The following is a 17,773-nucleotide window of genomic DNA, read 5'->3' as shown; positions in this document are numbered from 1 at the left end:
TTTAGGTGCTTAAAAAGCTCCCTGTGTTTTGTGCTTGTGAGTAAACATTTTGTTTTGAAGACTTATTTTGATTCTCTGTCTTTTGTCCTATCTATCTGTAGATCATGGCCCAGGGGAAGGGTCCACACGGACAGGTTAATAAACTAGACAACATGCTGGGCAGTCTTCAGTCTGACCTCCACAAGCTGGGAGTGCAGACGGTTGCTAAAGGAGTTTGTGGTGCCTGCTGCAAACCCATTGTGGGCCAGGTGAGAGTGATAGAGGGATGCACAAACTTTTTTCTACCAATTCTGACTTTATAACTCGTAATTGCAACTTTATATCACTTTTTTTCTCACAATTGCATGTTTATATCTCGCAATTCTGACTTTATAACATACAATTGTGAGATATAAAGCCAGAATTGCATGATATAAAGTCGCAATAAAGTCACAGAATTGTGAGAAAAAAATTCTGTGGCGGAAACAAGCTAATATGTTGTGTGTCTAGGTAGAAAGAGTTGGTCACATCTAAACAAAGGTTGTGTGTGTGTGTTTCTGTACAGGTAGTTACTGCCATGGGGCGCACATGGCATCCAGAGCATTTTGTGTGTACACACTGCCAGGAGGAGATTGGTTCCAGAAACTTCTTTGAGAGAGAAGGACAACCATACTGCGAGAGAGATTACCACCATTTATTCTCTCCACGCTGCTACTACTGTAACGGACCCATACTGGATGTGAGAACCAACTTTGTAACTTCATTGATTAATTAGATTTTTCAGTGTGAACAGCAAAAAAAGCACATAAAATCTAATGCCTCAGTGAGGGATATTACCCAGTTAGAGTCATTACTACAATAAGTACATCGTATGGACATGCGAAACAGGCCTGTAAAATGAAGTGCTACTATATTATTATAGTAATTATATATTTTTTTGTGTGGTAATTGACAGCCTGCTACAGATGTTAACACAAAACATTAACCCTCCACAAAAACATATGTGTTAATTTTTCTCACTTCACAGAAAGTGGTAACGGCGTTAGACAGGACGTGGCATCCTGAACACTTCTTCTGTGCGCAGTGTGGGGCGTTCTTCGGTCCTGAAGGCGAGTAAACGCATAGCTCAATTTTTTCTTTGTTTTTTATTATTGCACACTTATAAATTATAAATCCATCTTTGTTCTTCAGGGTTTCATGAGAAGGATGGGAAGGCGTACTGTCGTAAAGACTACTTTGACCTCTTCGCTCCTAAATGTGGCGGCTGTGCTCGTGCCATCCTGGAGAACTACATCTCTGCCCTGAGCTCTCTCTGGCATCCAGAGTGTTTTGTGTGCAGGGTGCGTGTAACATAATGAAGAATATTATTTTTTTGTTGGTTTGTTGCTTTGGTTTTGGAAATACCCTACCAGTTAAAAGTTTCGAGTGATTACAATTTTTATAGAGAAGTCTCTTCTGCTCATCAAGGCTGCATTTATTTTATTAAAAATACAGTAAAATCAGTAATATTGTGAAATATTATTACAATTTAAAAGAACTTATTTCTATTTGAATATATGTCAAACTGTAATTTATTCCTGTGATCAAAGCTGAATCTTCAGCATCATTCCTCCAGTCTTGAGTGTCACATGATCCTTCAGAAATCATTCTAATATGATGATTTAATGCTCAAGAAACATTTCTCATTATTATCAATGTTGATTTTTTTTTTTTAACTGCTTAATATTTTTGTGGAAACCATGATACACTACCATTCAAAAATTCAGGTCAGTTTTTTTTATTTTTATAAATGTATCAAAGTGGCAGTAAAGGTGTTTATAATGCTACAAAAGATTTATTTCCATCTCAAATAAATGATGTTGTTTTGAACTTTCTCTTCATCAAAGAATCCTGAAATAAATGTATCATGTAAAGCACAACTGTTTTCAACATTAATAATCAGAAATGTTTCTTGTGCAGTAAATCATCATATTAGAATGATTTCTGAAGGATCATTTGACACTGAAGACTGGAGTAATGATGCTGAAAATTCAGCTTTGCATTACAGGAAATTACAGTTATTTAAAAAACAGTTATTTAATAATATTTCACAATATGACTTTTTAAGGAAATAAATGCAGCCTTGGTGAGCAGAAGTAGTAAGTAAAATGTATTTATACAGCACTTTTCACAGACAGGGTCACAAAGTGCTTTACAATAGACAATAAAACAGTAGAAAAATAAAGTCCGTAAATCAGTACTTTAATGAGTAATGATGTGTTTCAGGAGTGCTTCACACCCTTCATCAACGGCAGTTTCTTCGAGCACGACGGTCAGCCCTACTGTGAGGTCCATTATCACTCCCGCCGCGGGTCACTGTGTTCCGGCTGTCAGAAACCCATTACGGGCCGCTGCATCACCGCCATGGGCAAGAAGTTTCATCCCGAGCATTTCGTCTGTGCCTTCTGCCTTAAGCAGCTCAACAAGGGCACCTTTAAAGAGCAGAACGACAAGCCTTACTGCCAGGGCTGCTTCATCAAGCTGTTCAGCTAGAAAGATGCCTGATGGAACTGATGGAAGTATGATTTAGTGTAAAGTGTGTGTGTGTGTGTGTGTGTTTGTCGTTCAGGTTTATGTGTCTGACTCTCGACATCCCTACATGACGTTGCTGGTCAGGTTGAAACGATGGTGAAGTGATGCATGCTCTCAAAAGCCAGGTTGTTTTTCAGAGGGTGTTAGAGGAAAGTTCAGGAGATGTTTGAACTAGCGGGGTTTTTTTAGAAAGTGCGTGAAAAATGTATTCTGCTCACTGGTTGAGCTGCAGAGAAACTGTTTGATGAAGAGAACGGTTCTGCGGGGATGATGGGAAATGAAGGTTTGAGACACAATCAACTGAGATAAACAAACAACAACTGGAAATATCCAACTTGAGCCAATAGTCCCTGGGTGAATTTCATGAACAAATATCCAGGTCATATATCAGCCCCAAACCAAAAGGAAAAATAAGGAATTATATTTAGCGGTAAAAACATTTTAGGACTATTAAGAACTTTTTGTATTGTGGCATTATTTTCAGAATAATTAGTCACATTTTTTTTTCATCCAAATTCTCATTATTGCAATGTAATAATGTCTAATTTTTATTACTGTAATATAATAAAAAATCTGTCCAATAACAATATTTTTATTATTATTTTAAATTTGAATAAACTAAACTTAGTAAAACAAATATTGCCATTGTGTAGATACATTCTTCATTGTTATTAGTCCTAAAATAGGCTTCGTTTTCTTTTAAGCGAAATATAATCTATTGTTATTTATTGCTATTTTTTTTGTATTTTGGAGTGAAATATGACCCGGACGTGTTCTTGACAGATTTGTAGGCTTTACCTGGTTATAAAAAGATCAATTTGCTGCATTTGCGTCATTTTAACATTGAATTCCACCTCGACGAATTGCTAATTTTAGTGCCTTGTTTTGTATTACAAATTTGACTGATTTTAAAAGACTTATACTAAACATGTAGTTTTGCATACAAGATATAACATGACATTTCTAATCTATGTTGAAGTTGTATTTTATTAAAGGAATATATGGGGTTAAATACAACTTAATCTTTATGGACTGCATCTGTAGCATAAGATTACCACAGAAAATCATTTCTGCTCGGAAAAATGTATTTACAGTCAGTTTTGAAAGTAGTTAACTATGATATATGATCCATGATATATATATATATATATATATATATATATATATATATATATATATATATACTGTATATATTTAACCCATAATATTCCTTTGAATGAACCAGTCACATGAAATCTTGGGAAATGTTTTGTAATACGAATAACTGTATAGGTTTTTATTCACAAAACAATTTACACAACCACTGATGATTCGAATCATCCTAGAAATCAAAGATGTGATGTTGCTCATCTATAGCTGTGACAATATTGTGCAATTTTCAACCCTTGAATACAATATATGATTTGATTGGAAATTAATATCCGATATTGTCTTGCTCATTCTCAGAGACAATTCTAGACAATATTACAATATAACTGCTGTATTATTATATTGTGATATTATAGTAGGCTATATTAATACTTTTTTCTTTCTCTTTCATTTTGCATGGAAGTCTTAAGTGTCTTTCAGTAATTTTAAAGGGCAAGTTTTGAAAACTTGCTTTAATGTTACAGATGGGTGAACTGATGAACACTTTCTTGTATTTTAAGAAACATGTTGTCACTGGAATAGAAGTGATTTTTGCAAATTATCTATATATGCGGTCCCTGATATCTATTGTAATGATGCGGCTTTCTGGATGCCTGATTGCAAGTATGATTTATTGGATGCATTGGCCGAACATACCAGCAAGTGTTTATTATATGAAAGCTTTTATATGACCCGATGTGCCAGAGATCTGTACATGTGATTCAGTCTCAGAACACTACTTTGAAAGTAGAGGATAATTGCTTTATTACATTCACTTTTCTTTGATAACTCAATTGTAATAATCCGTCCTGTCTTTTGCTGTTAGTTTTGCTCCTAATCGCTTTGTGCCAAAAGAACGTGCGGTGGAAATCTAGGATCATGTGATGTCCTGTTTTAATCACACATTTACACTGGTCGAATGTTGTGCCTTTGTTTATTTTGAGATTTTCTATCATATAAATCGATCTGACGCTTTTCTATTTCTGTTCATGAGTGTTTTAGTATCCCTTTACAAATTTGATCATATACCCAATGTGAAAACAGCTATGCATATTTTTTTCTCCTGTAACACTGTCACATTTTGTTCTGTGTGTATCGGTTACGGTTTCAATTCATGCAATTATATACAAATAAATCAGGTGTTTTAATGCACTGAATATTTTCCTCTTGATGTTGTTTTTTATTATTATTAAAGTAATATACTAACAATTTTGCTTTGACATTTGTACGAAAGACAGTACACTAAATCCTCACATGTCTTTTTGACAACACTTGGTGTGTAGGTTTTTTGTTTGCTAGTTTTTTTTGTTTTTATACTTATTTATTTTACTTGGTCTCTTTCATTTGAATGTTTATTGATTAAAAAAACACTATATCTAATAAATAGACAGCTTATAATAAAATGAAGAGAAAAAGTTTTAGACCCCATGCTGGACTGGCGCCCTCTAGAGGCGCTATCCGGAAATTACAAACCCTGAGAAGCACGTGGCTCTTGAGGACGGTAATGACTCCGGAAGTGACGACTTAAATCCTTTCCAGATCGAGGCCGGCAAGATGGCGGCGGACACGCAGGTTGGTGTGATTCGAACCGCTGCTGCATGATCATTATAACACAAACTTTTCTTCTGCATCTCACCACTTTCTTATGAGTTTTCACATAAAGATGACGTGTGATCTGCGAGCGCGTGATGTTCAGACACACCAAACAGCGCTGTGCGCGCTTTAGTGCATAAATGTTCATTAATAACGACAAACTGAGCATTAACGATGGCTGAATTGCACAATAAGCACATGTATTATGATTATACTGTAGTGTGAGAGAGATTGAGCCTGTTGTAAGTGTGTAACCCTCTTAAATGTGTATCTGCTGATCTCAAACACGCATTCACTTCAGTTTCTATTAAGAAAGTGCTAGAAGTACCATGTTTTGTGGACATGGTATCATGGTAAAAAACATGTTTTTTGAACATATAACACTGTATTATCATGATGATCTTCAAAATGCAGTGTAATTATACTGTGCTAAATAAACAAAGCTGGTCAAACAATCACCTGTACCACGATAATCATAATGTAACTACTAATATAAAATTATAATAAATGAATATCCATCTGTCAGTATATGATGCTTTCAAAATCGTTGTCATTTTTATTGTGTTGTTTTATAACAGCGATGATGTTATAATATGATGTCTTCTCGAGCTTTAATATAGTAACAATAAAAGTAGTGATAAGCATTGCAGTGGAAACAATGTTTACCATGAGAAGCTTCTGTGTGCTTAAGATGGTAGAAACAGACCCAGATTTTAAATACAACTCCAATGTAATATGATATACATGTTTTTATTTAGATCAGCAGCGCTCTGATGGCTGTTATTTGTGTGTTTGTAGGGGCAGGTTTCAGACACACTGAAGAGATTCGCTGTGAAAGTCACTTCATCCAGCATTAAAGAGCGCAAGGAAATTCTTGGAGAATTGAAGGAATGTGTAAAAGGAAAGGGTGAGTTGATCTGTTGCTGTATCAGACTAAAGGAATAATATGATTTTTCAGTTGCAAGCTCCAAAAGTCACATAAAAACACTGATAAAGCTTCATAACAGTTGTCCGTACCACTCGTACACAAAGTCATACAAAAGTTTTGGGTTAGCAATATTTTTGTTGTTTGTCTAAATGTTTTTGAAATAGGTCTCTTATGCTCATCAAATACAGTAAAAACTGCAATACTGTGAAATAATTTTGCAATTTAAAATAAAAGTTTTCTATGTGAATATATTGTAAAATGTAATTTATTCCTTTGATCAAAGCTGAATTTTCAGCATCATTACACATTAAAGAACGCTAAAAAGACGTCACACAGCACGCTATTATACAGAAGACATGAAAGAAAGCGATTAAGCGTTTATTTATGGTGTGATCTGCAACCGAAGCCAGCGAAATTAAGCGCAGGCCATATAAAAAACAAAGAGTTTTTAAACATGTAAAACTTATGAGTTCTGACACGTCGCTGTCCTTCCACTGAATATCTTTCACGACTGTTTTGATAATGCCGGGGAATGTTTTGATGATGCCTTGCAAAACTGTATCGGATTTAGGACCGCATATGGAAGTGGCACATATCGGAATCGAAAAGATCAGATTTGATGTTTTTTGTGCTGTTCACACTGTTATGAGAAAAACAGATCTGAGCCACATTTGAGCACAAAATTCAGATTTGGGCCACATTTACCTGCAGTCTGAACGTAGCCTAATATGCTGATTTGCTGAGATTTCTGATTATTATCAATGTTAAAAACAGTAGAGTTGCTTCATATTTCTGTGGAAGCCTTGATTTGTTTTATATACAGTAGAACAGCATTTATTTAAAACAGAAATCATTTGTAACATCATAAATATCTTTTGTCACTTTTGATCAGTTCAGTGTGTCCTTGCTGAATAAAAGTATTAGTTTAATTCAAAAACATTTAAAGATTTTCAACAGTAGTGTATGTTAACTCTGCGTTAGGCACAAATTTATTCAGTGAAAATTTCAAGCTCTGCATTAGTTCTGTAAATCTGATTTACACATGCCCATTTTCAGAAGTTTCGGTCATAAAAGTTTGGAATGATGTGAGAGTGAGAAAATGACTTTAATTTTTGTCTGAACTGTTTGAAGTCTGTAATTGCTTGTGGTTAAATTCTCTCTTCAGACCTTCCTGAGCCGGCCATCAAAGGACTGTGCAAACTCTTCTATCTCACCCTGCACAGATACAGGTGTGTGTGTGTGTGTGTGTGTGTGTGTGTGTGTGTGTGTGTGTGTGTGTGTGTGTGTGTGTGTGTGTGTGTGAGCGATCTCTTCCCATCTGTCCATTAAAGCAGGGGTTTCCATCTTTTAGAGGCTACGGACAATCAAATACGATCGTCCTCGCAACACACCCTCATCAGAAATTTTAAGGCAGCTATAGATACATGTTCATGTATAAAGGCCCAATTTATTTAAATTTCAATTCTATACTATACCAATTTAAAGTATTATTTGGAAAATATTTGTAAGTTTTAAGCTTTCTAGTCACTACAGTACTTAAAAAAAATTGTGTATTATTTATTTAAACTCAACCTTTATAGTTCACTCATTTATTTTAATCAAATTTGTAATATTTATTTATTTTAAACACAATATTATTGTTTACTTATAATAATCTAATTTGTAGTTTTTTTTTAATTTACATTTTTTTTTAAATTATAAAAATATAAGTTTTAACAATTCATTTATTTAAATTTTTCATTTAACTGTTTATGTTATCATTTGAACCTTTTTTATTTATTTAAAAAAAAACATTTAAAACAAAATTTTTCTCTAAACTCTTCCGCGGACCTTCTTGGACCCCCCTTCATTAGTGAGATCATATTATGCCCTCTTACAAAGTCTTGATATTGTTTTTGGACTGTACTAGAATAGATTTTCATTCATAAATGTTCAAAAAACACATTATTTTCCCCATATTCTCCGTTGTTGCAGCTCCTCTCTTCCCAATCTGTCAGTAACGCTCTGGGGTGCGTTTCCCAAAAGCATCGTTGGCCAACTATGATCACAATTTCCATTGAACTCTATTGGTAATGACGGAAGTTGCGACCATAGTTGGCTTTGGGAAACGCACCCCTGTTTAGATTCTGTCTCTATGAAGCCCCTCTTTCTTTGAAAAGCACACTGTGCTCTGATTGGTCGGCTGGAGCAGTGTGTTGTGATTGGTCGAGCGCTTCGAGTGTGTTTGGGAAATGTCTCCCCTCTTACCATAACCGCCAGTTTCCACACACTACTAACTAACTCAACCAGGCCCCGCCCCTTTATCCTCCGTATGAATTATTTAAATGAGGAATATTGTGACAAGTCCTCTTAAAAACATGCGAGAGTGTCCTTCTTATGAAGGTGGATTTGATTTGTCTTCTCAGGGATGCCGCGTCTCGGCGAGCTTTGCTCTCGGTCATCGAAGAGCTCATCCAATCACAGCCTGATGCCATGGCGAGCAACCTCCCCCCCGGTTTGCTCAGCTGCGGGGTGATCAGCAGGGCCGTGATGCCTGGGTGAGTGACTGCACAAATCTTACCATTATCAGATGCAAGTTTACCCAAGCTACGATCTATATATATGATATAATGTCAAAAAATCCCCCAGGAAGAGCACAGCGTCAGGAGCCTGCTGCGCCCTGCCATGGACATGTTTGATCGTTCAGACTGTGTTTCCCACCGCAGACAAGAGAGAAGGTGCCAACTGGAAGAAACTGGTCAGTTGCATTTATGTCTTTATTAATCATAGCTCAGTTTAGCCATAGTTCTAAACCTGTATGACTTTCTTTTTATTTAATGTTTTTGAGATCTCTACATGCAATCTATCCAATCATATTCTCTTTTCCAATCAGGTTGAGGTTCAGAGTTTGCTGCTGGCTGAAGCAGTGGGCGGAGCTTCTGGGAACGCGCTCAAGTCAATCAGCAAACGCTTTAACAAGCTGTGGAAGGAGGTAACGTTAAATTAATTCATTCTGATGTCTCATACAGTGTCGTTTAAAAATGTAGTCCCGGTAAGATTTATTTGATAAAAATACTGTAATCTTGTAAAATATTATTGCAATTTAAAATAACTGTTTCCTATTTAAATACTTGTAAATGTAATTTATACTTGTGTTGTGATCAAAGCTGAATTTTCAGCATCATTACTCCAGTCTTCAGTGTCACATGATCCTTCAGAAATCATTCTAATATGATGATTTGATACTCAAGAAACATTTATGATTATTTTCAATGTTTAAAACAGTTTTTTTTTTGTGGAACTTTGATACTTTTTTCCCCCCAGGATTCTTTGATGAATAGAAAGTTAAAAAAAGAACAGTGTTTATTTGAAATGGAAATCTTTTGTGATAAAGTGTTTACTTCCTCCTTTCTGCATATATATATATTAGTGCTGCAAAATTAATCATATCGCAATGTCAAGCCTATGCGATTATATGACGAAAAATGCTGCAATTTTATATGAAAAAGCCTAAACAAATTAGGGCTATTAATGCAGCATCTGTTAATTTTTGTCATCATTTGGCTAGTTACATGATCCCGCTCTTATTCATGCAAATGCTTTTAACCATTCATGCGTGACACGAGAAAAAAGAGTGCGCTGCCTGTGAATGTCCTGACTGTGACTCACAGAAAGAAAGACAGCACGCCAGAATACAGTTCTCTTTCGCGCTTGAATGAACAATAACACACACAATTATGCCAAAATTACTTTTTTGTCAAGTATCTTCATAACATAAGAGCAGTCTTATGATGAACGTAAAGAGGTGTGACTCGTGAGAGAATGAGGCGCATGTCAGCAGCAGCTGGTCTTAAAGGGACGGTACACAGTAGCCCCTAATTATCTCTGTCGTTAAAGTTAATCAAAGAACAAGGGGAACAGAGAAAACACTAACTTCTCTTGACTAAATAACTTTTGTAACTTTAATAAGGATTAGTCTATATATAATTTAAAATTAATGCAGCACAGACTGTTTGATAACTTTATTTAAGTTCTGTATATGTCCTACCTGTTAGACAGGAAGTTGTTATATTTTTTGAAGCCTAATAAATGTTTTTAAAAAATTGATAGATTTCAATTGTAATGACGGAATCGTTGTAATGTTGGATGGCTATAATTAATGTTCAAAATTGCGTGTGTGTGTATGTGTGTGGGGGGGGGGGGGCATTTTTATCCAGACATCAATGACTTATTGATAATTATAGGTGTTATCAATCATTTAGTTGTTGTTGCTAGTTTGAGTTGAGAAATACACATTTCAGCATTATCACTAATCTGTGTGTGCATTTTCCTTGAGAACCAAGCAAGTTGACTCATGAAACCATTTGTTTATTATATCGCAATCGCAATATTGACCTCAATAATCGCAATACGACATTTTCCCCAAATCGTGCAGCCCTAATATATATATATATATATATATAATATATATATATATATATGTACAGCCTTTAGTTTTATATTTGTAAAATTTGTCTTTGTTTCTGCAGACCCCGGGTCTGGTGGATCAGTACATGAGCACTCTGCTGAGTCTGGATCAGAGCTGTGTGTCTGTACCTCTGCTGGGATTGTGTGTGGACTTCTGCACTGCGCAGAAAGACATCGCCACCATCAACAAACACAAGGTGATAAACTCAACCTCTGCGGCGCTTCACATGCCACGAGACTGTAGTGGTCCTTCTGTTTCAATGTTGTTTAAGTATTTATATATGTTTCAGAATTTAATCATATTTCGATTAAGCTTTTATTGTTATGTTTTTTAATTTTAGTTTTGATGTGCTTTTGTCTTTTTTTTTTTTTGGCTTTAATTTATTTTAGTTTTAGTAATTTTAGAACTTCCACTTCAATCATGACAACTCACAAAATAGTTTTAGAATGTTATTGAATATGGCTATGTTGATATATTTGGTCTTGGCGGACTATATCTACTGCTGTTGATTCCTGCTGCAGAGCAAGTGTGGTCTTGCTACCACTAATAGATATAAAGACACGCTGCTGTGAGCATGCAATATATGCTGCTGCTGCTGCGTAAATAGAAGGGCGTCACCCCCTAATAGTCCACAATGTTAGTTGGCTAGTCTAGAAGAGACTTAGTTGACCAAATTTGAATTATTTGGTTAGTCACCAAAAAAAAAAACCTCCACACAAAGTGGCGAAGTCACGCAGTCCGTGACAGACAGATCATTAACATGGCTGGTCCATGTGTCGGGCAGGAGATACAAATATTTGTCTATCATTCACTGACCTCAAATATGGCTTATCATTTGAAACATGTTAGTAGTTGCCTAATGTTAAAGGGACACTTCACCCATTTGAATTAAGCTTTGTATCGTTAGAAACCCAGTCATATTTTTGAATGGTCGTGCATTATTCCCTCATTTTCCCCTGAGACGAGAGACATGAGGATTTCAGTGTTGCAGTTCCTGTTTATAATGATGTAAAAATCGCCATTTTGCGTCATTCTAAGCAGGAAGTCACATATCTTTGTAAAGGGGTTGAGACTACAAACATTCGTTCCTCATTTTTCCAGGGGGTGGGACCCACTCACACTACAGACCTTTTACAGATCAGTGGGTGGGACTTCACTTGCAGAAACTAAAAACAATATCCTCCATCTTGTTTGGAAGCTAAGCTAACAGGCGCTGTGGAGCCAGATGTGAAGTTACAATGGCGAAATGTAGCTACTCAATATGATATGGAAGAGGAGGATTTTGAAAGTCTGATGCTCGAACCAGATGTTCGTGGCTACTTTTACAATCCGCAATATAGTGAAGAGCAGCTGAGGCTGATGGAGGAACAGGAGGCAGCAGAGCTGACGCGGACGAGTAGCCCGGACTGGCTCGAGCTGGGCTACTCAACAATACAAACGAGGAGTAATTTACTAATGAGTTCGCCAACTAACTAGAAATTTTGTGTGAAATGAATTTCAAGCTCTGGTGGTAGCTAGCCTTGTAGACGGAAGAGTGATCTCTCTGACAGGCGGATACCTCATAGACGCTGTTCTGGATTAGTGGGAGTGGCTTGCGGAGCTTTGCAATGTGGTGCATTGTGGTAGTTGTTGTCTTTCATACAAATGCGCCCTAAAGTTACTTTCTGTCTTTCCTCGGTCAATAAGGCACCAAATTCAAATTTATTTTGTATTCGACTACATATATGACCCACTTTCAATAAAGATTAATGTTCCCATGGGTGAAATATTCCTTCAACCACTTTACTGTAAAGGGTTTTATTTGTAAACTGTAAAAATTAATTTGTTGTCACAACAACAAAACTCCTGCTTTTGTAAATAAACACTATCTGCATCTCCGAGAACAACTTTAATGAATCATTTAAAAAAAATTAACCAAAACACATACTCATACAAGCATATAATTGCCTCACAGGGATACTCTATATGTCTACAGAAAGCTTGAAGTGTCTACTTTTAAATTAATCAATTCAAATTCGGAAAGAAATATTCTCTATGTAATCTGTATGAAACGTGCGTTTCTCACGTCCACTATACTGTGGAGATGGCCAGTCAGCAGCCGAAACTGACTCGGAGAATACTAAGTTTACAAATTTTTTTTTTTTCACGTTCAGTGAGTCTCTTTGCTGTTTTTCGGACTCGTTCATAATTATTGCTTTTTACTTTTACCGGTACCCCCTTCCCCGGGGTACATGCAAATAATTTAATTATAATGTAAATGTGCGATTAGGCGACTATACATTTAAATGAACGACTACTAGTTGAAGAATCTTTAGTTGGGGGCTGCCCTAATAAGACGTACATAAATCCCATAGCAGATCTAGGCAGGTGGAGGTGGGGGAGGTGAAGGGTTTCAGAGGAGTTCTCGTCTACAGCAAGCAATGAACCAGACTATTTAAATGTTGAGCAGCAAGCTCATTGGCTGCATGCGGTAATGATGCGATTGCTCTCAGATTGCATGTAAAGGACCTATAAACTTGCGCCCTCTAGAGATTCATGAAGGAACTAAATTTTATTTCAGTTAGTTGCCAAGGCATCATTTTATAAGCTTTCTTTTTTCTTTTATTTAATTAGACAAAAAATATTTTTCATAATTTAACTTTTATTGAACAATATCAACACTGTTCTGTTTTTAGGCGGCTCTCTTGGACCTGTACATGAAGACGGTCCTCATGAGTAAGACCAGACCGCATCCGCATATACTGGTGAGAATCTGTGTGAATCAATACTCTTTGCAATGTTGAGATCATAAAACCTAAAGCTGAATGTGTTTTCAGGAAAAGAGCGCCTCAATGCTTCGTCACATGTCTCACTCTGAGTTTAAGGAGCAACTGCTGCCCACGTTACAGAAAGCTCTCCTTCGCAGCCCGGAGAACTCCATTCAGAGTGAGTGAGACACTACGGGCGATCATCACACACTACCTCACAGTGTCACTCATTATCACACAGATGAGTCATGATATCTTCATTGCTGCTCAGAACAAATGATTATGATATAATGTTTCTGTCAGTGCCATTATTGTACGATTGAAATACTATTATTGTTTTTATTAATATTTTGAATTAGAATTTATTTCAATATTTATAAATATATTAATATTAATATATAAAATACTACTGTTGATTGTTTGTTCAGGTTAATTAAATAATATGAACAGACAACTTTTGATTTTAATTATGAATTAGTAAATGTTCAAATTAGAAGTATTTTTTTATATTAACTAACGCAGTTAACTAATTGTAAAGTTAAAAAAAGTATGTCTATATGTGTTTTTTATTAATATTTATTTTAGCTTTAGTTATTTTAGTATATACAAAATATTATTTCAGTTAATGTTTATTTTATTTCAACAACAAAAATGTTTTGTATGGTTTTAGTTAAATATAATAACCCTGGTTACTTTTAACTATTAAAAAGATCAAATATAACAAAATAATATAGTTAAAAAAGAGTATTTCTGCCAGTCCATTGATAATGTTTTTGTTTATAGAAATGCTCACATGAAACATATTGATAGTGTATTAGTTTCAATTGCAGGATTTTTTTTATTTTATTTTATTTTTTAAAATTTTTTGGAAACCTCTTGTCTACCAAGCATGAACAAGATATTTCTTATTACTATACTGATTGTTAATTCTGAATGTGTCCATCTCTGTTGGTCTTTCCTCCAGCGATCTCCTCCATGTTGGCGTCTCTCACGCTTGACCTGAGTCAGTATGCGCTGGACATTGGGAAGGGCATCTCTAGTGAGTCGTCGTCAGTATGATTGAGAGGTTGGTCTGAGGTGTCACATGCAGGTTTAATGTGAAGTCTGTGTGTTTCAGGTCAGCTGAAGTCCAATAACCCAGAGCTCATGGACCAGGCGGTGGCGGCCCTTCAGAATCTGGCCCAACAGTGCAGCGACCCGAGCGCCGTCCAGGACCTCGTCAAACACCTCTTCGCCATTCTCGGAGGTCAGTGACGACTTTCAGGGTTTCAACGGTCATGTGCTCTTAAAATTATGATTTCTTTTAATGGAAAATTTATAGAAATAATATTAAAAATCATTCACATTTAAATAGTGAATGTATACACTACCAATCAAAAGTTTTCAAATAATTAAGATCATCATTACTCCAGTCTTCAGTGTCACATGATCCCTCAGAAATCATTCTAATATAATGATTTGATGCTCAAGAAACATTTCTGATTATTAATGTTGAAAACAGTTGTGCGGCTTCATATTTTTCTGGAAACTTTACAAAAATACACATTCAAAAGTTACGGTTAAGTAAAATAATACTACATACTAAAAAAAATTAAATAATATTTTTATTAGGCAAGGATGCATTAAATTGATTAAAAAAACAGTAAAGACCATTCTAATGTTACAAAAGATTCTGTTTCAAATAAAATGTTCATTTGAACTTTCTATTCATCAAAGAATCCTAAAAATAATGTATTACAGTTTCCACAAAAATATTAAGCAGCAAAAACTGCTTTTAACATGATAATAATAATAGGAACCATTATTAATAATTCATAATTATTTAAAAATAACATGGAAAACCACACCAGTAATCTCAGTAAAATTATAATATGAAGCTCATCATCCAATAATCATTACACATAATTTCACACACATCACCAGATCCTGCGGATATTCCTAATTATTGATGTTGTTTTGCACAGGCTCAGAGGGGAAGCTGTCTGTTGTGGCCCAGAAGATGAGCGTTCTCTCGGGTGAATATCTCTCACATGCTCATTACGCCTGTTTGGACAGCAATGGTTTTACACACTGTTTTTCTTTTCTAATAGCTAATCTTGAATTAAAAGTGTCTTTTGATCACTGCTAATTTCCATCTGGAAACCAAATTTTTTTTGCATTCTGCTGCACTGCTCTTCCAGTGGTTTTCTGTGTAACTTAACATATTAAGCTTCATTTATGTGTGTTTTTGAAACAGGAATCAGAAGTTGCAGTCATCACGCCGTCTCTGGCACTTCCTCTCAGTCTCTGAGCTCCAGTGTGGCTGTGATGTTCATTCCATACCTGCAACAGGAAGGTGAGAAACCTACTGGTTTTTAATCACATTAAAAAGGAACTTTTTAATGAACTTTGTTCATACTGGTTTAAACACTGAACATCCACATTAGTATGAGAGCATTTAGACTACTTTCATAAACTGGGGTTTTTGGAGGGACTGGGGTTCGTGAGTTGATGTTATGCTAATAATGAATTAAATTATTGTTATTTTAAATTAAAAATTAATTATTTTAAAATCAAAAATCAAAATAAATCACTATAAAGTTTTATGTTTACTTGTCATGACTGTTAACTGATGCCTGAGAACTGTTAAACATGCAAATTCATTGTTAAATCTTTGAACAGTGTTTTAGTATCACTGAGATACTGTTATATTGTTTATTAACAGTTTAAATTAGTTATTATTTTTACATGTTCCATTTTCGTTTTAATTTTAATTTTGTGTTTGTCAATTTTTATTAATTCTTATTTAAGTTTTTTTTAACAACATCAAGTTAAACTAAATGAAATAAGAAGTTTCTATGGTTCTATGAGTTTCTATGGCAAATAGCTGAAATAAAATAAGTTTAAGTTTTTTCCCCCTTATTTTATTTAACGTTTATTTTATCTTAAGTAGCCAATATGTTTTTTTTAATGTTTTCAGTTTTAGTTAACTATTATAACCCTGTCATAACCCTTATCTTAAAATCTCAGTGGGACTTCAAATAAATATTTTAAATTAAATGTTGACAAAACGTTTGTTTTGACCCTGACTTAAAATATCAAGATTTTGTTTCTACCCAGTTTGCTATTTAAAGGTTTAAAATGAATTGTTTTGTTGGAATATTGGTTTTAAATTCATAATTTAATTAAGATTAAACGATCTTAAAAGGTCTTGCATTTCATAATTGTTTATGGAAGTACATCTAGTTAAACTAAATTAAATGAGAAATATTTGCAACCATGCAACTAGCCAAAGTAAAATATCAAGATTATATATTTTTTGCCATTTAATGAATTAATATTAGGGATGCACCGATACCACTTTTTTCAGAACAAGATCGATACTTTAATTTTTGGTACTCGGCGATATCGTATAACCGACATGTATTTTCACTGCATTTGTAATTTTTAAATGTATTGGTAGAGAAACCAAAATAATAAAAATCATATTAGTTGGCTTAATTTGTTCATCAAATAAATATTTCCTTCAGTTATTTTCATGCTTAATTAAGACAGCGTAATGCATTGTATGAGCTTTTGTTACTTACTTTCTTCATTCTATTGCTCTATCATATTTTATCTTTCATTTAATAGCACATATTTAGAGCAGGTCCAGAAGGGTCAGTGCTGAGGATTGGGTCAGTGGTGCAAATGTTTAGACACCAGTGAAATATGAATTCTTTATTCCAATTTTGATAAAAAACAAAAACTACAGTAATCAATCAAATGTGAAAAAACTCTGCATATTCATTACATATGCATATAAATTAAATATAGATGTTTTTATAAAGTTAGAAAAGGTAGCCTATTTAGTCAAGAGCAGTGAGTCATTTATTTGTCCTTTGTTTGATTAACATTAAAACACAGCCGAACGCACGGACCCCGTTTGAATACACTGTCTACGTTCACTTGAATTCGTCACTACAAGCAAGAGACGCGAAAGACAAATCAATTCAATATTTGCGCGCGGAGACGCTGGTTTTCGGGGCGTGCTTTGGATGATTGCGTTCATTGAACTTCTTGACCTGCAAACGTCCTGTAATAATGTATAATAATGTAACAGTTCATGTATTACTTACATATACGATTTAGTTATATATAATCCAAATCTAACACTCTCTCTCTTTCTCTCGCTCGCTCTCTTTCTCGCTCGCTCGCTCTTTCTCTCGCTCGCTCTCTCTCTTTCTCTCTCGCTCGCTCTCTCTCTCTTTCTCTCTCTCTTGCTCTCTCTCTTTCTCTCTCGCTCGCTCTCTCTCTCTTTCTCTCTCTCTTGCTCTCTCTCGCTCTCTCTCGCTCTCTCTCTTGCTCTCTAGCTCTCTCTTTTTCTCTCTAGCTCTCTCTCTTTCTCTCTCTCTCTCGCTC

The 17,773-nt window shown here is 35.1% G+C and overlaps 2 protein-coding genes across 5 annotated transcripts in view; both read left to right on the top strand.

The window, feature by feature from the left end:
* pxnb (paxillin b) overlaps positions 1-4,835 on the top strand; it is a 36,789-nt gene extending 31,954 nt beyond the window's left edge. For all 4 annotated transcript variants that reach the window (XM_077206873.1, XM_077206875.1, XM_077206872.1 and 1 more), the window contains 5 exons: positions 102-248; positions 545-718; positions 1,007-1,088; positions 1,171-1,319; positions 2,245-4,835. In XM_077206873.1, coding sequence (XP_077062988.1) covers positions 102-248; positions 545-718; positions 1,007-1,088; positions 1,171-1,319; positions 2,245-2,511 — 819 coding nt within the window. In that variant the 3' untranslated portion in view covers positions 2,512-4,835. The remainder of the gene's footprint in view (positions 1-101; positions 249-544; positions 719-1,006; positions 1,089-1,170; positions 1,320-2,244) is intronic.
* A 367-nt stretch (positions 4,836-5,202) lies between these two features.
* The window catches only part of gcn1 (GCN1 activator of EIF2AK4), a 60,254-nt gene continuing 47,683 nt past the window's right edge, over positions 5,203-17,773 (top strand). The window contains exons 1-13 of the mRNA XM_077206871.1: positions 5,203-5,250; positions 6,070-6,178; positions 7,365-7,428; positions 8,605-8,736; positions 8,828-8,936; positions 9,072-9,170; positions 10,708-10,842; positions 13,322-13,390; positions 13,463-13,571; positions 14,358-14,432; positions 14,511-14,639; positions 15,358-15,408; positions 15,630-15,728. Coding sequence (XP_077062986.1) covers positions 5,233-5,250; positions 6,070-6,178; positions 7,365-7,428; positions 8,605-8,736; positions 8,828-8,936; positions 9,072-9,170; positions 10,708-10,842; positions 13,322-13,390; positions 13,463-13,571; positions 14,358-14,432; positions 14,511-14,639; positions 15,358-15,408; positions 15,630-15,728 — 1,198 coding nt within the window. The 5' untranslated portion in view covers positions 5,203-5,232. The remainder of the gene's footprint in view (positions 5,251-6,069; positions 6,179-7,364; positions 7,429-8,604; positions 8,737-8,827; positions 8,937-9,071; positions 9,171-10,707; positions 10,843-13,321; positions 13,391-13,462; positions 13,572-14,357; positions 14,433-14,510; positions 14,640-15,357; positions 15,409-15,629; positions 15,729-17,773) is intronic.

This window comes from Siphateles boraxobius, unplaced genomic scaffold, assembly GCF_051911475.1.
Source record: "Siphateles boraxobius isolate OS27281-9 unplaced genomic scaffold, OSU_SipBor_1 57, whole genome shotgun sequence".
Lineage (NCBI taxonomy): Eukaryota > Metazoa > Chordata > Actinopteri > Cypriniformes > Leuciscidae > Siphateles > Siphateles boraxobius.
The sequence above is the reverse complement of the archived record's forward strand: the minus strand, read 5'-3'. Positions and strand labels throughout refer to the sequence as shown.